This window comes from Syngnathus acus, chromosome 9 (assembly GCF_901709675.1).
Source record: "Syngnathus acus chromosome 9, fSynAcu1.2, whole genome shotgun sequence".
Taxonomy (NCBI): Eukaryota; Metazoa; Chordata; class Actinopteri; order Syngnathiformes; family Syngnathidae; genus Syngnathus; species Syngnathus acus.
Window position 1 is genome coordinate 10,091,368 of NC_051094.1, and position 19,718 is coordinate 10,111,085.

General features: G+C 40.5%; 3 protein-coding genes across 6 annotated transcripts; 1 reads left to right on the top strand and 2 right to left on the bottom strand.

Annotated features, from left to right (window-relative positions):
- Nucleotides 1–1,289: 1,289 nt before the first annotated feature.
- LOC119127661 (E3 ubiquitin-protein ligase NEURL3) lies at nt 1,290–3,859 on the bottom strand. Its single transcript, XM_037259672.1, has 4 exons — nt 3,711–3,859; nt 2,413–2,925; nt 2,043–2,168; nt 1,290–1,956 (listed from the first exon to the last, which is right to left on the bottom strand). Exons 1-4 carry the CDS (start codon nt 3,730–3,732, stop codon nt 1,757–1,759), a joined length of 861 nt encoding a protein of 286 aa, XP_037115567.1. The 5' UTR covers nt 3,733–3,859; the 3' UTR covers nt 1,290–1,756.
- Nucleotides 3,860–5,011: 1,152 nt separating this feature from the next.
- Nucleotides 5,012–7,674, top strand: nkx6.3 (NK6 homeobox 3). The gene is made up of 3 exons (XM_037258461.1): nt 5,012–5,634; nt 6,735–6,901; nt 7,157–7,674. The coding sequence occupies exons 1-3, from the start codon at nt 5,217–5,219 to the stop codon at nt 7,382–7,384; spliced, it is 813 nt and encodes a 270-aa protein (XP_037114356.1). The 5' UTR covers nt 5,012–5,216; the 3' UTR covers nt 7,385–7,674.
- A 1,423-nt stretch (nt 7,675–9,097) lies between these two features.
- Nucleotides 9,098–19,532, bottom strand: inpp5l (inositol polyphosphate-5-phosphatase L). Of its 4 annotated transcripts, none has more exons than XM_037258458.1 (16): nt 18,876–19,532; nt 17,539–17,580; nt 17,157–17,257; nt 16,749–16,836; nt 13,807–13,870; nt 13,309–13,412; nt 13,059–13,111; nt 12,233–12,352; nt 11,894–11,978; nt 11,731–11,823; nt 11,578–11,652; nt 11,263–11,336; nt 11,080–11,191; nt 10,760–10,828; nt 10,603–10,670; nt 9,098–9,812 (listed from the first exon to the last, which is right to left on the bottom strand). In XM_037258458.1, the coding sequence occupies exons 1-15, from the start codon at nt 18,933–18,935 to the stop codon at nt 10,629–10,631; spliced, it is 1,182 nt and encodes a 393-aa protein (XP_037114353.1). In that variant the 5' UTR covers nt 18,936–19,532; the 3' UTR covers nt 9,098–9,812; nt 10,603–10,628. The 4 variants fall into 4 exon arrangements, with proteins under 4 accessions (XP_037114353.1, XP_037114352.1, XP_037114355.1 ...); XM_037258457.1 differs by having other exon boundaries at nt 9,098–10,517; XM_037258460.1 differs by having other exon boundaries at nt 9,098–9,793; nt 10,601–10,670.
- Nucleotides 19,533–19,718: the final 186 nt, after the last annotated feature.

The window sequence follows — 19,718 nt, forward strand, 5'->3', positions numbered from 1 at the left end:
GTTGCTTGTGAGTTTCTTGTTATTCATTTTTCAGATGGTAGTAGTGGTATTTGATTGACAATTGACAGATGAGCACCCGCTAAAATACAGATTTTTGGGGTGAAGTTACAACTGCATTGTGTGTGTGTTTTGAAGGAAGGTTTGTCATGGTGAACACCTCACTCACTGCAAACAACACATGCATGCACACGTTAAAGAGCAACCATAAGTGCTACGGGGCCCCAGGGAGGTGTCACTGTTTCCATGTGGTGTTCCAGAACTGTATTTGCAGTAAAGCCAAGCGTGAAGGCCCAGCTTTCTTTTGCTCGCAGGGAGATCACCTGCAACAACACAAAGCTACTGTGTAAAGTTCATTTTTATAACTTCGGTTCATTCCTCGAATCAGAGTTGACTTTTTTTGCATTTTGTATATTGAACAAGTACTTTTGAGAAATTCAATTTGGATATGAGAAATGTAATTGCGAATAAGTGTATTCCAACTCAAATGTCTCCTCCCTCCTTCTTCACTTGCACTAACAACGACAGTTTCTCTCACCTTGTCCACCCAAAAATAAATATTTAACAGCTTTTCAATAGCGTCAGAAAAGATAACCAAAGGTCAAACGCACGACCTGTACTTTTTTTTCTATAACTGCAGTATGACTCGAAATCCGACAGATGTCGCCAAACACCTAGACTAGAACAGAATGTTAACAATCGTCTTTATGTTATAATGTCGCTTTTAAAAGAAAGTCTTTAGTCATCAAAAATGTCCGTGAGTTCCAAAATAAATATGCTCAAAATTAAAAGCGAAATGAAAAGGCAGGGCCGAGGGAAGTAGCCACATTTTGGAAATGTACCTTCTCCTGCCCCTTATCACCGAATAGTCGCGTGTATACGTGTGTACGTGTACATTTGGGTTTTAGTAAACTGATCCAGGTATTTGTTGCAAGATAGAAAAATATTTTAATGAATGAGCAATGGGAATCTAGATCAAGGTGAGTACAGCACGTGGCCCAGAAACTGTTCGCGGAGCTCGCGTCTGTCACACACGGAGCAAAGTTGTTTTGAAAATGAAAGTCTGCATGCGTTAGACTGCATTCCTGCCCTTAGTATGAGCCAACCTCTTCACTCTGATTGGCTGGCAGCCACGAATCCAAGTGACATCATCGCCGTTGGAAAGTTACAAACTTCCTTTTTAGTTATGATTAACAATCACATGACCGTTTCCTAGAAACAGTGACACCACGTGGATTGTGCAACAACCATTTTCGAAATTCACCTGAAGAAAGAAAGCTAACAAGCAAGTCGTGCAACTGCTGTGGCTTTATTAAAATATAAAGCAGACTCAGCTGCACCATTCAAATGTGTAAAATGGACGTTCAACTTCGTGCATAATATTAAAATAGAATCAAACAACTCCAGTATATAAATAGAAAAGGCACTTTATACATCAGTAACACTGTCAATATGCAATAGTTGACATAAAGGCTTATGGATTGGCTCGGAATGGTTCTAATAAGAAGAAGCCAATACCGATCCAGTTAATTGGACTCAATACCCTTCCGGTGGATTGGACTGGACCATCCCTACACACTGTAACACATATTTTTACATAATTACAGAACATTAAAAGTGCAAAGTTCCACCTTCAAATTAAAAACCAAACAACTAAATGAATAGTAAACAGTTAGCCCAACAGACATTGCATTAGTCATTAAAATGAAAGTGCATTTTGTTTGTTTATGGTTAAGCGATAGAACATAAGAAGGTGCTTTCACTGATTGTCAATGCTCTTAGTGGGAGCCACCCAAGTTACCGAAGGCTTCCCCATGCTCATCCTGCACAGTGGGCATGTACCAAAAGCATAATAGACTTTGAAAGAGCAGATGAAACACAAACAGTGGTGTCCACAAGGCAAAGTGATGTCGGATTTCTGGGCTATGCACACCACACAGGTCGGCTCTTCTTCTCCATCTGTCATCAAGAGACAGAACGCACCACGATAAGAAATCACCTTGTAGAACAATCACAATTGCTTCGATGAAAAGAGCCCTCAATACCTCTTGGCACCAGCAGGTTGATGCAGGAGAGGTCATCAGATGTCAAGTAGTCCGTGTCTAAAGTGGGCAAAGGCGGGACTATCTGACATGACTTCCTGGTGAAAAGCCCCATACGTCTTTCAGAACCTGTCACAAATAGGAGGGGATTCTCATGATTAAAGGGGCTCATTCAAATAGCTACACCAGGGGTGTTCAAACTGGGGTCCACGGGCAATTTGCAGCCCAACGCGATGGGCAGCAAGCAAGGAAAAGAGATGAAGAAATCTGTTCTCATCCCTCATTTCCTTGTTTTCTGGAAATGGCCCTTGGAAAGACACCGTTTGAACACCCTTGAGCTACAGACAAGCTGTATAGCACACATGAAACCTACCCAAGAGAAGAATGGAGCATGTCTTTCCATAAATGTCAAATATGGCCCACAAATGCCCGTTGACGTCGATTTCTTTGACTAATAGTCTGCGCTGGTCGCCGCTCTGATTTGCAACATACAAGCTGCCTGTGCGCGACATCCAGAATTCCAGGATTGTTCCTACCCTGGAAAACGGCTTGCCCACGCTAGCAGCCCAGTTCCCAGGGGTCTTAGTGAGGTCAGGGATGGCAAAATGGGGCAGGGGTAAAGATCGGGAATCCGGGTCAACATTGGTGAAGCCCACTCGCAATGATCCGTGCCATATGTCGTTCTCGTCTTCGATGCGTAGCCGTATCCGCTCCTGGACCCTCACGGGGCGATTGCTGAACAACAGGCCATCTTTGAAGGTGATGCGTGACTTCTTTGCATGGCAAAAGGACTGACTCAAGTGGATTTTGTCTCCTACGGCCCGCTGATGGAACATCATTGGACCGAGGCACCGGAAACCGCATTCCAATTTTATGGACTCATCATCTGCAAGGTAAAATTGTAAAGATACATGATGCAATAAATTATTTGTATACAACTCCAAAGGGAAAGCTACACTCTACAAATATAATAATAATAATAATAATAAATTATATTTATAACGTACTTTATATTCGGAGGAATCTCAAAGTGCTACATGGCAAAAACAAAAACAATGAGCCCAAATATGTACGTGAAGTTTCCAGAAATGCTTTTGTGGGCTTTAAGGACCCTATAGCTGTCTACTGTGCATTCTGAGAGTATAGCAACAATTATTTTTGCATTTTACACAGATCATTTCATCAGATTACTCAGAGCAACAATAACAATTGTTTGTTTTCGCCTTATATGGCCAATTATATCCAACAGAAAAGTTGTCTGCACAAACATATTATGCTTGTGTTTTGATTGACAGATTGTCAGAAAGTTATTACCGTAATTTTCGGACTATAAGTCGCACTGGAGTATAAGTCGCACCAGCCATAAAATGCCCAAAAAAGTGAAAAAAAACCATATATATGTATATAAGTCGCTCCTGAGTATAAGTCGCCCCCCCCCAAACTATGAAAAAAAAACCGCGACTTATAGTCCGAAAATTACGGTAATTTAAAAACGATTATTACTGCAACTGAATTGAGAAGTCTTTTTACAGTTTAAAAGTGTTTATTACTGCAACTGAATTGAGAAGAGGGGGAAAAATGCATACAAATCACACATAATCAGATTTAACTGTGTATTTCTAATGTGCAAATATTGCATTTCTGTAAATTATCTGGAAAGAGAAAACTCACCAATCGTCCTGATCTTCATCATGTTGTTGTTGTCTTAGTGCACCGGTAGAACAGGTTGATTTCAGCTGCTTTAATGAAAGTGAACGTTCGCATCATTTGACTTCTATCATGCTTAAAATAATAAGGGAAATGAGAGGGGAGGGGCCAAGGGAAGAGGCTTTGGAAATTTACCTTCTCCTCTCCTCCCCCTTACCACAGTGTGTACACGTGTGTATGTGTACATTTATGTTTCAGGAAACTGATCCAGGTCAAATACGTTAAACAGATATTTGTTGCAAGACACGAAATGACTTCTATGAATAAGCAATGGGAAACAAGTTTAGTACAAAACATGACCCAGAAATTGCTCACGCATTTTGCGTCAGTCTCATGCGGAGCAGTTTCGAAAATGAAAGTGTGCGTCATGTGATTTCTCCAAGAGCGTCCCCTTTACAATCTCTTCACTCTGATTGGCTGGCCACGAATCCAAGCTGCATCCGTTGGAAAGTTACAAACTTTTTCTTCTTTCTTTTTTACCGTGATTAAATCACATGACTGTTTCACAGAAACAAGAAGATTTGCAACACACTGTATGCTCTCATTGGTATGGAAAAAATGTTTTTAGTGTCATCATATGAATGTTGTAATAATATAGGATTACTGTAGGAGATAACAAATTCCTTATTTTACTAGAATAAATAGAGTCAGATTTGAATAATGACGTTCAAAGGTCTTTATTTTGTGCAGCAAAATACAGCTGCATTTTCCCTGAGTCCAAAAAGATACCACTGTGAGCAATAGTTTTGTTTGAAATTTGCAGGAAAACATGTGTTCAGTATGTCTGACTATAAAGACACCTACATTTTGCAATGTTGTTGTTCTGAATTGATCATTCCAACTTCTGAACATGTCACGAAACATGAAACATTTTACGTTCATTCCCAAACTACTACTTCAAACTATTTTTCACGATGGACACATCTTTAGTCTACATCTATGTGTGTATGCGCACTTAAAAGTCATACAAAACTAAATGCGTTTCCCGAGAGGTAAAACAAGGCTCAAATGCGTCTCCCCACTCACCCTTGCTCAAGCACATCAGGCCATCAAGAAAAATCTACTTGTTCCCCCTCCACCTGTTCAAAAGGTCATTAATCTGCAGCCGTCCAATTACAGGTCCCCTTTCCTCTCACCGAGCAACCAATGGCGAAGGCCACTGACTAAGGCCAATCCCGGGCAGCATTCGAATGTGGCCTGTCTTTATCAATGTCCCCGTCCAGATGTCCAGATGCTTCTTATGTATGATATGTAAGGGGACCTGCATCAGTTGGAGGCAGCGTCTCACACTGCGCGGACCCGTGGCCAGGCTCATTATGGCGGCCGAGAGGTGAGGGCGAACAGTGAGCAGCTGATCTCATCTATCAGCATTTGGACCTCCATTATAACAAACCTTGCTTGTTTGTGTGGTAGGTCATCAAGAAGGTCCTGACTGGATCTTATTGGAGTTTGCTGAGACCAAGTCTTCCCATGGATCCAAATATCCAAAGTTCTTTCCTGTTCAACAACAGCCTCAACCAGTTTACCAGCGAGATTAAGGCGCCAGTATGCCAGTACTCGGTACCAAATTCGTTCTACAAGCTCAATTCGGGCCTCAGCAGCCAGCTGCCACCGGGGACTCCGCATGGCATCAGTGACATTCTGAGCCGCTCCATGGTGGGGATGGGCTCTACAGGCACGACCAACACTTTACACCCCGGCTACTCTACCGTGGGGGGTTTTGGCCCACCCGTCTCCAGCACGTCCATGTATTATGGCCGAGACTACAGCTCCACCTTGAATGCTTTGGCCAAGACCGGCACCGAGTGCCCCATGAAGGGTCGCGGCTTGAGCTGCTGGGCCGAAAGCGGCTGCGACTGGAGAGGAGGCAAGCAGCAGTGCGCCAACAGTGAGTCCCACCCCAATCAAATAGATGTTTAAGGGGAGAAAAAGTTTTAAACAGCCTTGCAAGAAGAAATATATTGTCTGAGAAAGAACAAGCATATTTCAATTTATATGATGATATTTAATCTTTGTTGGATTTTTGTTTTTGTTGTGCAGTTTGTCCAAGTTGTTATGGCGTAATGTTTAAGTCTCGGACAACTACAAATTACAATCATTTCTATACTTTCATATAATTCCCATAGAGTTCATCATTTGTTGGCATAGTTTTTTTTAGGCGTGATATCATTTTTTATTAAATCAGGAATATCCCATTGAGATTAAAAATGTCTTTTGCAAGGGAGTCCTGGCCATGAGACAGCAAAAAGTTCCAGTTTTAATACAGTCTATACTGAGATCAAATATATAATAAGAAAGGGCCGTGAGTATGTCACCTATGGTTGATGTGCCTAGAGATTGATTGCCCAGCAAAAAGATGGCCGATATTGTTTTGCTTTGAGGGCAAAGAACAAATGTTCTGAACCACATTGATCAACAACAAATTTTGCTTAGAGTTGACTTTATGAGTCCCCAAAAAGTATTTTTAACACTGATTACAAATGTCTTTACCTTTTTTCGTAAGTAGGTTTTTGAGATATTTTGAATATGTCTGAAACCTTGCACAGGACTCATTTTACCATGCATTGTAATTTACAGCTATGTTTCAGAAAAAAAAGCATGTTGCTGAACCTAGCCCTTAATCTTGAAATATTATTATAATTATTATCATTCTAATTATATTATTATTATCATTCTAATTATATTTATTATTATTTTATTATTATTATTAGTAGTAGTAGTATAACCTGCTGTGCTTGAGGAAAAACACAAGAGCAGATGCAGAATCGGTGCAAAAATTAATCTTTAAGTTAACTTGCAATTCTGATTAAAAAAAACAGATTTGAGCAGTGCGCTTATTAGCACCGCAGTTTACGTAATTAATAAATGTTAAGAAGTTTTTTTTGTCTGGGGGCAATGTAATTTGTCTTTAACTCATTCACAAATTATTTCTAATTAAATAAAAAAATTGCCTTAAATATTCATAGTTTCAATTTTGGCTGTTTTCAGGTGGTCCTTTGGGGGAGATGTCAGGTCGGAAGAAGCACACCAGGCCAACCTTCAGTGGACATCAGATCTTTGCGCTGGAGAAGACTTTTGAGCAGACTAAATATTTGGCAGGGCCTGAGCGGGCCAGACTGGCTTATTCTTTGGGCATGACTGAATCTCAAGTCAAGGTGAGATTTCCATCCCGTGCTTATTGTTTGCTTAGATGCTGCAAGTAAGTTTCTTTTATTTTTGTTTGACATGATTTTACTCTTTAGAAGTTTATTCAAATGAGTGTTTGCATTAAACGGTCAAATACGTATTCTGTTTCCATTAAACGATCAAATATTCTCAACAGGCTGGGCTGGTTATGCGACTCTCATCATCATTATTATAGGCCATTTGACTGTGTGTCATTGTGACAGAACCTGTCCTTCTGTCTGTAGGTTTGGTTCCAAAACCGCCGCACCAAGTGGAGGAAGAAGAGCGCGTCCGAGCCTAGCTCCACGCAAGCCCACTCGGGGCAGGCCGGGGAGACCTCGGACAACGAGGTGGAGGACGAGGAGTACAACAAGCCCCTGGATCCAGACTCTGACGACGACAAGATCCGTTTACTTTTGCGCAAACACCGCAGAGCTTTCTCAGTCCTGCGCCTCGGGCCTCATCACGTTTGAAGCATGCTCGAAAAGATACACATTTAACAAGGGGTGTGCAGAGTTGGGGCAACTCACAGTGTCACACATCCACCGGTCAATGAAAATTTTGAATGACGGTGTGCCGGTACAACTATTGGCTGTTTGGGCATCCATCCGCTTTTGATAGAAATATTCATCAAACTCAAAAATTTCCACTGATGGATATTTTCATCAAGCTCAAAAATTTCCACTCCCCAACCGACTAAATAATCTTCTGGAGCATAATACGCGGCCAATTACCCCGGGCATCTAGCAAGTTTCACACGCCACTGACTTGCACCTGCATGCAAAGCATTTATTTGTGTCGAATGACAAGCATGATCAAAGAAGATCCTGTGAAGACATTCGCATCCATAAAAGACTGCAAAAAGGTGTAGAACTGATATTCATTGCAAGTTTTTCTCTGCTATACACAAACAGCTTCATTACCTCAATTCCAGCACAACATGACACATACAGCTACAAGATCTATTATGGGTGTTGTGCAAAATGGTTAGGCACCATGTAACAAGAACACGTATTGAATCTCTGCCACAGCAACTTTATGTTATAGGAACTGCATTAAACATTGTTCAACTTGAAAAGGCAGATGTTTGAAACAAATCTTGTATTACATCTATTTAAGCTCTGCAGTTAAACCAAATGTTGTGGTTGGTGATGTAGACTATAGATTATATAAAAACTGTTATTTGTAAATAAACACATATGTATTGCATTATTACTACAGTTAAGAAACTGTGCCGAATCAAATAACTTGGGAGTTTTTGCAGCAGAGACCGCGTGACAAACAACATTATAGCTAATGTAATCCCCGCCCTTTTTTTTTTTTTTTAAATCCAGATGTATTAAAATCAAACTTGGCAACACGGTGCAGTAATGGTTAGCGATTCTGCCTCAGAGGTGAGAGGTTCTGGGTTCAAATCCCTCCTGGTCCTCTCCTAAGCTCTCACAATGAGTGTATTTTGGCCCAATTGTGTCATTTCTCATATTTCTAATGTCCGTCCTGGCAGGTGACAGTATAAATAAAGCGAGCTTGTTGTTGCCCATGTGTGGTGTATGGCCGAATTTAAAGAAATCAATACAAGCTCACCAGCTCATTGATCAAATAGTCTCTGTGATTCCACATAAGTCGCAATACTGTATGGAGGAGAAATTTCCGGAAAACATAAATTTCGAACGTCATCAACTAGATTTATGGGCATGTAGTATGTAGTACAGCCACATAAACATAATGAATTTTTTTTTTGAATTATTCACTGTTGAAATTTTGCAGCTAATTGTACCTTAAACACATACACGCATGCACACACACATTCATAATTATAATACAATAATAATGACATCAACTAAGAAAAAGAAAAAAGAACCCTTGTTGGACATTTGTCATCTTCTGCATGACTGTGAAGGCTGCTGAACCAGACCCAAAACCTATTAATAGAATCCTTTGCAGATGTTTCAAGTAATTAAGTCATTAGGGTGCAACAAGACGGAAGTTTTTCCTAAAATAAAGCCCATCCATTCCTCTTTCTTTTGTAGCACCTTAAATACAAAGAGCAACATGCTACTAAGTGTTATGTGGAATAAAGCACTTAATATTTCAGGGTTCACTGTTTTTTCTCGCCCAAATGCAATCACTTAATCTAATTTTAGGTTCTATTTTCAGAGGGAAGAAACATAAATTTGTGCATATAATTTCAAATGTAGTTAGTGACTTTTTCTTTATTACACTTAAAGAAATTATGTTGTTATAAGAAATGTTAACAGGTTTGCAATGGCAGAGAAAGAAATTAAAGAAGAAAATTAAAAACAGTTTCATTTTTCAACACACGTGTCTGAATTTTGAGCGCTTAAAAGCACTTTTCACTTTTGTATGTGAATTTAAAAAAATAATACTTGTTACATGCTTTCAACGAATCATACTACAGTACAGTGTCTCCCCCCCCATTCTGCCCCTCCCAAAAACATACAGTACATAAAACATCTGCTGAAATTATTTTTGTGAAATGACAGCCACAGTAAAGAGAATAAAATGCGTAAATAGCTAGAAATATAAAAATCCAAAACAAAAACACATTTACAGTTGAAACAAAAATACGTTAACTGTTAAAAATGGTACCGTTATTGAATTCTAAAATAGAGTTCTGAACACATGATAGCAAAGTGGTCTGACTAATAATAATATGTTTCGAGGTGCAGTGGTGAAGTCCAACTGGGGAGAGTATGTCAATAATCACTTATGCTTAAAAAATTGTGAGAATGTCACCTGAAGGTCTTGAGCCTGGAAGATCAGGGGCAACAGGCATTTTCTTCAACTGAATCAAGGTCTTAATTTCATTTATTTTCCACTTTCGGTATTGTGCCAGTTTCCAGAAGAGAATGTTGTTATTGCACCTTTACAGACACACACCCACACAACAAAAATAGATTGTCTGTGAGAACCTGCTTAATGAGTTTATGACAATTAAATGGTGGACGCACACACGTACACACACACACACACACACGCACGCACGCACACACAAACGTGCCGGAACGATGGAAAGAATATTTAATGGCGTTTGAGGAAAATGAAAAAGAAAGATGAGTAGAAGACGCAAGTCTGAGAAGACACCTGAGGAATAGAGGAAACGTGTGCGGGTGCCCATTTTTAAGGAACAAATTTGATGTGTGAATTTGTGTCCAACCAAATTTTACGTTATGTACAGTATGCGATACTGACTTCCTAAAAAGGACTTCATATGTTTTATGAAGCCGCACATTCATGAACTTGTCCCGGTTTATCCTGTCTAAGCGAACAAAATGGTCTCGACTGTTAAATGCCTCATTAAAAAGCCTTTCATCCTAAATAGGGTTAATTTCAAGAAAACAAAACAAAATCATGGCCATAAAAATGCCAATATTATGTCGGGTACGATGTATTTCTCCCTAGTTGGCCATATAGTGGGAAATGTGAGCCACTGTGTTGTGGGTCCAGATTGACAGCGGAGAGGATGTAAAAGACATCAGTGAAAGGTGCTGATGGCACATGGACACAAAGGAGAGCTGCTGTCCCGCTTCTACTTCATCTTAGTTCATACGGCAACACTGCAGGCCCCGTCTAGCTAATGTCTCTCTGGGGATCACAACAAGATTGCTAAGCGCTCCCCTCCCTGTTTCCTAGACATGCCACAACCGGTACAAGATGGACACACACTCACTGGTTTACCACAGAGATGATCCCCGGTCAATGCTCATTTGCCTTCAGTGCGAAGAATAAGAACACAGGCTGTTGAAGAGACAAAATGAAATGTTCATCTCCATGTAAATTGATGCTTGGTTGTTGACGGCGGCATCCTTGCTTCGATCAAATGTTACCTTATGATCCCCCATGCAAACATCAGGGCCCACGGTGTCATAAATAACGCTCCTCTCACCATCAGTGCCCTGAGAAAACCATATGCGTATCATTAATAATGCCACTTGGTACTTCAAACCAGCAGTGAACTGAGCCTAATGAGTTCATTTGCTTGAACTAACCAAGTTTAACTAATTTCATTCAACCTTTAATGCCTGACCAGACTTGGTGGATTTAATTGACTTATTATTTTTTAGTTGACAATTTGTTCAAACTGTTGTCGAGCTTACGCTGACCCGACAAAACACAGTTGAAAGAAACGCAGCAAGTGGTGACTTACACTGCGGATAAACTGTTGTGCAGTGTGTGACATCAGAATCCGATCGCACCATGCAGGACAGCGGGTGTTCATGTACTGGGTTGGTTTAGTGTACTCTTCACTGTAGGGGTAGCTAGAAGAATGAGAACGGTGTCAAACAATAGATTTGGTTCAAAAACAAGAGGGAACAAGTAGGAATCTCACCTGGGTGGAAACTGGATTTCCTCTTCTCTAACAACATCGTGGAAGGCTGTGACTTCTTTGTCATATTGTAGCAGCTGGAAAGAAGACGGAGGACAATATGTATTAAATGTCCTCACTCTTGAATCTTGAATTTTAAATAGGCCATTGAGAAAGTTTTTTTGTCCTCTTTTTATATATACTAGTTTAAGCATCAAATGGTTTTAGGTTACGCTACAAGCCAATTAAAAAAATACTTCCTGGCTGTTATAGGATTTACTGGATTACATCTTATGTGGTCTAAAATGTTACAGCACAAAGTGTAGATGATGAGCTCACCGCTTTGCCATTGTCTTCTCTGAACACCGCCTGATACAGGTAGGCAAAGAGCTTGTCCTCGATCAGTAGAAGCACCTGCCGATGAGAAAAGAACATGAGTTGCATCGTAAAGAAAATTGTCAGTGAGGGCCATAGCTTTCAGGTTTTGCCCACCTGGCGATCAGCTTTCTCCTCACAAATGATTTTCTCCACTTCATTACTGCTGTCCTTCTTTACGGTCTGGACTTCAGCCGAGGTAGACAGATGCTGCTCAAATGCACACACAGGAATTTTGGTCAATTAACAATGACCAAACAGCAGCAACGTTTGTGCATACCTGGACTAGACTTAGAGTGTCCAAACGGAAATTAAAATCTCCAAACAGGAAAAAAGGCATTGGCGTGTGGCAGTTGTCTGATATCCTGGGGGGGGAAAAAAAAACAGGCTTGTATAGATGCAAAACTTTAAGCTTGTTGGGGAAACTTTTTGTTTTGTAATAAATTAAAAATGTCAAATATATTTTTTTTCAATTACACTATCAATATTCACCATTAAAACTAAGACTGTGGCCACTTGCAGCAACAACACATTTCAATTTTACATTCAATTGTGACCAAGGAGTATGTGCTGTTGGCTGTTGGTCAGGAATGTGTTTTGATGTGGCGGCAGCTCGGACCTGTTGATGACGTGTTTGAGTGCATTTTTGCGGTTGGCAGAGTAAATAGAAGGACTGGAGTTGCAGGCAATGAGGTTGGAGGCATCGTGGAACAGGTGGATATTGACTAGGTCCAGCCCTCTGAGAAGACAATGCACACACGCAATAACATGGCATGAAGAAGAAAAACAGCAAAGACTGTCACAAAAAGATTGTGTAACTTTTGACACAAGGTAGAACGCCAGTCTAATGTAATTTTGGTAAATGTGATCAAGCTGCAGACGAACATGCAGACACCCGTGCGCTGTGGACTTGTGTAACATATTTATTTGATAAATATGACAACAAAACAATTCATTATATGCATTATTATGGTTATTTTGCCATGCCCAAAACAGCGCAAATCACCCTTTTTTAAATATGCCATCTTGCCTGTGAAATTACCAACACAGTCTAAAGTACATGCCTCAGTGCAGATTTAAAATGTGCCAAATCAGACTTGCTCCGGTCTTGAAAAGAGAGGCCTATGTGTTTTGCACGAATCCAGGTAGGAAAGGATCTCGCACGCCTATGATCCCAAATAAAATAAGCAGTAGAAATTGGATGTTTTTGATAAATTGATAATGTAACCCAATTTTCCAGTGAGGTAGCTATAAGGTAATATTAGACTGTTCAATATGGTACAGTGCTGCAATAATAAACATAGTAGATATTTTTTAAATGAATAGCGCTCTAAGATCAAAACTGATCATGATCTCCCACTGGATTTAAGATGTACGTAATGTTGTGGCTGGCAAGTGTATATGTGTATAAACCGGATCAGCTGGGATTAGTGTGATGTACGTACCGGTCATGGATGAGCCAGCGGGTCCTCATGAAGCCCTTCCTGGACCACTTGAACTACAAGAGAGAAAAATTAGCAAGAGTCGGTAAACAGCAGCCAAACAGATAATTATTGATCCTTTGACATAATTTATCTCATCTCCCTGTCAGAGGCGGCAGACAGCCCCCTCTATTCCCAGTGGACTCATTTGTCCAAACGTCTCCCTTTGGGCCAAACATGACTCCCGCCCCAACAAATACACACAAACACTCACATCAGGCCAGAAAGTCTTTGGGAATTTTTCTTTTTCCACAGCGGTGACCCCATCCAGAGAACCCACATACTTGTCCAGTGCCGGCACTGCTTTAAAGTCCTTAACTGTGAGGGGCAAAGACGAAGAGCAAGGGACAGGCGGCTGTCATATAAAAGAGTGAGGAAACATGCAAGCAGCAATCAATAAACTGGTGTTAACCTCATCAGTGCGGCATACGTGATGAGGGGGATCCATAAAGGAGCCATTAGACTGCGTTTGGTGAGTGACTATCAGTTTGGACCAAACAGCAAGTGGCAGCTCCATGATGTTTATGGTTCTTCCATAAGCTTTTTGGAGGAGCTTTTTCATGCCTTAACGTGACTGGACTATGCAGGTGGAAAATGAAAATTCCACCACTTTGAAAATGTGCAAAGAGGTGTGGGCATCAGCTATTAAAAGCTGTTTTATTTATTTTTTTGCGAAAGAATTTTGCTAAATCACAATCAAGATTGTTTTTACCTCTGAAGTCATACTGGCGGATGTTCTTCAATGACTTGTGGATGAAGTACATGCTGCCCAATGCCTACATGCAAAAGAACAAGACAAGAAAGACAGAAATTCAAAATAAGCAATAACAAATTAGAACTTACGCTAACAAAGACAGACTTTTAAAACCAATGCAGCATAATTAGATGAGGGCAATTTAATAATTCATAGTCCTTAGCATGCAAATGTGGTAATTTTTGGATTTCTCTGCTTCTCTTGCAAATCATACGAGCGGAGCTGGCGCTTGGATGGACATCCAAGTAACTGTTCATATTTCTATCCACATTTACAACAACTATTTCATTCATGCAACCTGACGAAAGGACAGATTGGCTTCAACTGTAGATTTTGACATTGGTGCCAGTATACCATTGGAACACACCCTCACCTTGACGTACAATATTCATGTTTTCAATATTATTTCTGCGCATAATTTCATGTGTTGTGGGCTACTTATATTTGCAGTCATGGGTGATACCAGGGCAATATAATAACAACATAAACAAAAATAACAGTGACAGTAATTAGGATTAGATGCTGTATTCGTTTAATGCATACCTACAAACTAAAATTACTCTAAAGAGAAGTTACATCTTTTATTTTGGTCCAAGTATTGGCATATGATAAAAAGGTGGCAAGTTGTACACATTTGGCAATAATGAACCTGAGCAAGGTGAAATATCTGCTGTTTCAATTCAGCAATGCTTGGCCCTCCATGTGTGTTTTTTTTTTTTACAAACTGCAAAAGCATTGACCCACAAACAAAAGGCAATGTGGCGACAAAAACAGGAGAAATCATCCCAAGCTGACAGCCGAGCAGATGAACTGAGATGTTTTTTTCGCCATTGTGTGAGACTCGCACAATGACTGATACTGTAAAATTGTTTGTTACACTGCCAAAGACACCCACAACTTAATACAACTAGCCCCCCACCCTTAAGAGTGCACTTCAGGACCTAATCATCCCTAACATGCTCTGACAATTTTTAATGTACTAACTACCTGCTCCACTGATCTGATTAATCATGTCCCGTGAGATCAATAAAGACAGAAGATTAAAACAATTTAAAAGGTATTAAGCAGTGCTGTCTGCCAACGTTGCTCGGAGAGACTGGCGGCAAAAGAAAAATCAGCCATCGCTCAGGGGGGCTCAGGGCGTGACGGACCACTGTGCAAGACCCCCCCACCCCTCCCAGAAGACATCATCACTCTTCTGTGCCAAAGTCATTCTCATTTAACAAAACAGAGGTGTCTCTGTGCTTTGCGTCAGTGAGCAGCAATTAGGGAGCAACTTGTCCAAACTCACGGCTGGAGCGTGGACAGGAAGAGGGTTGTTAAGAAAAACTATACGTACACCGAAACATTTGCATCATACATTCCTTCAATGTGAGACGTATCATCATATTAATCATGTTGCGCAATAAGGTCGAAATTCAGCCTAGTTGAGTTTTAATAGTGCAAGAAAAGTGCACACATTTTGCTCCATATACTCTGGCCATCGCCTATGTTCATCAATCAGGTGTGTGCACAGTTTAATAAAAAAATATTGACTTACAAGTGATTTTTTATCAAAACACCATTTGTACTGAAAATGCATGCAAGTCTGGCCCATTTACTTTTGCTGCCCGTCTGAAAGGAGAACGCTCCCCTCCCACACCACCGCGCACACACACACCCTACACCCCAAACTCTCTCTTCGCTTTCTCGGCCGTGTAACTGATGATCTGCAGCCAACAGAAAACAAATTGAAAATCAATACAGGTGGCACGGACCTAATGAAAATGAGGCTACACAGCGTGGAGGAGCTGGGGGTGCAAGATCTCTCTCAGGGCAAAGAGTGGAAGGTGCAAACACCGGAGTGCTGGGGGAAACTTAGTCCCAACTGCCACCCTGGCCCCACACACTTTATTTATTGTAAACAAATAGGCTGGGATCAATAGTTTTAATCTGGACTTAAATGTATTGACTTGGCCCTGTCACCCGCACACCTGGCCATTGACTTTTTTATTTTGACTTATGGTGCCTCAGCCAACAAACATGGCCACTGACCCCTGCTGTCAGATTTTGGCCAAAGGGAGGAGTATAGGTTAATAGTTTAAGAAAGGTGGTCGCACTTTGAATTAAGTGCACTTATAAAGTTCGAGCGATGTTCTCTTCAAATAGTTAAATAAATATAACGTTTAGAGCACAGAATTGCTTTCATGATAGGTCAGGGTTGATCAGAGTTTGCAGGTTCCAGCCTGCTTTGAGAATCTTAAAGAACCAAATAAACCTAAAGAACACACATTGATTGACCAACTTCAGGTTGAATGTCAGGGCCGCGGTGGTATGACTCAAGCATGTTTTCTGCCTCTGCAAACATTGAGCAATCAGCGTTGGGGATCTCCAAGGGCCCACATCACACTGTCGATGTTGTGGACTGCCCACGGACTCATCTTGCCTGTGTCAAAAGCCACTTGGCATTCCACAATGCCTAGACTGTCAGCACGTGACTAGTGCGTTGCATTTTGAGGGAATGAGCAGAGTCACTTTTGATTGATCACTCCCGCCGCGGTGCAGACCTCCCTATCTCATAATCATCCTTATAGCATCAGTTATGTTTAATTCCCATTTATCAAAGAATCATGGGAGGGAGAGTGGGGGACCATATGAAGCACTCCGGTCTTCGAGGGCCGGTGTCCTGCATGTTTTCTATGTCTTCCTGGTTCAAATTAATTTGAATGTATATGCCCTAATTTTTCAAAAACTAGCATCTACACACTTGATACTAACCAGTAAACTGCCAGTTTAGGTGATCACAACATGGCATGATAGTATATACATAATGCACTTCATTTTTATACCAAGGATGAGGGCTCCATCTAGAGGACAACTCTGAGAACTACATCAATGTTACAACTTTCACACGTTCTCACCGTGAAACGCTCTTCTGCTTGAAACTGGTTGTCCACGTAAATGCAGCGCCTGTCAAAGTCTTTTAGTTCTTCACTGGATTCAATGCTCCTGAAAATTAAGACTAATTATTAGCAAAAGTGCTGAACTGCAGCTTGTTTGTCCAGCAAAGAAGCTGAAAAGACAACATTTTTTAAAATTAATTTGGTACAAATCTTCAAAAAAATATTTTTTAGCATTGCTTGCTGCTTGGGAAAGGTATTCATGTAATTTTATTTACACTTATTTTTTTTAGTTATTTAGGAAGTTTAACTGTTTGAGGATGGAAAAACATTTGAAGTTGCTGCCCTTTTTGGAGCGAGACAATGACTCCTTTTCTGTGATCAAAACAAACACAAACAGACAGATTATTTATAGCTCATTTTTCCTACCAAAAGAATTCTTCAGCGTGGCCCATGTTGACCATGTACTCTTTCCCCCCCACCTCCTGAAAGTGCAGGGCGATGAACTGTGGCCGATACGTGCGGATGGTCTATTACACAGAGAGCAAAAAGCCACAGCAGTACATTACATAATAATCAGAGAAGACGAAAGTCACATTTGTTTGCCGCAAGAGGAGGGGCATTTTCCACTTTGTGTCAGTCAGGTGGAAAGTTTTGGTCACTTAGTTTGCATACCAGCCACAAGCCATGTGTTCATTTCTTATCAATGGATCAGAACAGTATCCGTTTTCCACACTACATGACTATGTTCAGTGTGTGCCATATGGAATGAGGCGAACAGTCATAAAGTGGCGGGGATATGCATACTTACCTTGTATAATTCCTGTAGCCATTCATTTTGTAATTCACTCACCTAGAACATGAGAGGCAATGCATAATTAGAGTCAGTTAGTTCGAGCCAAAATATTAATGACACCATATAGCTTGACACCACAAGCAAAATAATAAACGTACATAGATTGAGAGCTATCTCAACGGTGTCAATCAAACCTGAAAATTATTAAATCAAAGGAAAAATGTTTGATGCAGCTCATGAGTGGGATAACATTATCGTGTGCAAGATCTCATTTGGTGTGGAGCTTAATGGCATTATATTGAGAGCTGCTTCATCTTATATTTTGCCCCTCTACCATAGCTAAATTAGGTGCCCAAAATAATAAAAACACATCTTAGTTTGATGCAGGCTCAAATTCAGTCTGCACTTTTATCATCACTTTAGATTATTCTTTGAAAACTTTGAGAATCACTGCCAAAAATTCTTGAGGAAATGCTTTCAAATTTGAGCTTCTTAAAGTTGTGATTCTCATTTTTGCTGACTTTAGGAGGAAGAGTTGTTATTATGATGATAAGATATCTCATTTAACAACAAAACCATCAAACTGACAATATCCTAAAATCTTGATGAATATTTGGGAGTGTTTGTTTATATGAATAGAGGTGGAAGGTATTTGACCAGAAAAGCTCAAAGCTCGCCTCTCAGTAAAGATAATCTTATGTTTACATATCCCCGCAACGGGATCTAAGATCTTTCCACTGAAGCTCAATCTGGCAACCGGAAACGTGAAACATGGCTTGAGCCAAATTTCCATGAGTGCAGAGAATAACTTGACCTCACCTAGAACTCTTCCAGTTAAACCAGAACTATAAGCAAATATGAAAATATAGAAGGAATGTTGAAACTTATTTTCAAATGTGCTCAAACGAAAACATACGGTAAAACATTTTTATCCAGAAACATAAAGAATCTCACTTATTCATAATGATAAAGGAATTAGGACACTTATCTAAACCGCATAAGGAAGTGAAAAATAATTTGATTGACAGTGTGTGAGAAATATTACTCAAATATTTCATGCAGTTGATGAATATTGTCCCGCTGCAAGTGATTAACTATATCAAATGGAACATCATTCAAAACAATAACGTAATGTGACGTAAGAGTAAAAACACCATGGATGGGCGTAAACCGCTACGTAAAGGAGTGCGCGTGACAATAAAATCGTGACGTATCTACGAGATGGCGCCCATTCGAAGTACAGTAATACTACTTGGCGCAGTTCTACGTAACATTGCAAATAATGCCCATAAACAATATTTGGTTGTTTTGTGTAGTTTCACTTGTACATTGACAACAACCAGGGTACTTACATTGTCAAAGAGTGACCCCACGTTTGCGGTGACAAGAAGCACCTCAGTGTGTGTCTCCATGGTCCACTCACATCCAACACAGACGCGCGCGCGCGCGCACACTTCACAATCTTCTTCACGATCAGACCTATAAGCGACTTCCTCAGCAGCTTACAAAGGCTTATTGTGAGAACAGTGTAGTTAGCTCTTAAAATAAACTAGCATTGCAGTAAAAAGGTCCTGTGCCGCTTTCTCGTCCAACTTGTTTGCTGACCGCGGGCTGTGCTCTCCGGTTGTCAAATACAGCAGAGGCGCTCATTGTCATCTCGAGCGTAGCCGGAGCCCCTAAAATATTCGATATTCTTCTTGCGTGAATCACCAAGTACCTTAAAGTAAGCGGACTAAGCCAAAGCTGTTGAAGTCAGCCTATTCGGATCCACTACTAACAGCAAGATCAAGTCGCGTTGCGTTGACTAACACTGGCGCTCCGCCTATTTCTGCGCAGACGTTCTTGAAGTCGTCTTCGCGTCACTAAAGCAAATATGAACACAACACACCGAACTACGTGAACTTGTCGGCAACTCGTGGTCTTACCTTGACCTGGCTTATTACAACGGCACAAAAATATATAATATTGAACCACGTCTTCGGTTTACCGAGTATTTTAGAAAATTACTGAAGAACCTGAACGCACCATTCGTGCGACCCCAAACGCACCGATGTTCTGGAAAAAAAACAGGAAGTAGGCATTTTCTTTCACTAAAAAGATTTGAATTGAGCCTTCTTGTCTTTCTTGTTTCCATGTTTAATTTAAACTATTTTTCATTCTTAATAACTAGTTTATCTACCCAGGTTCCTACATCG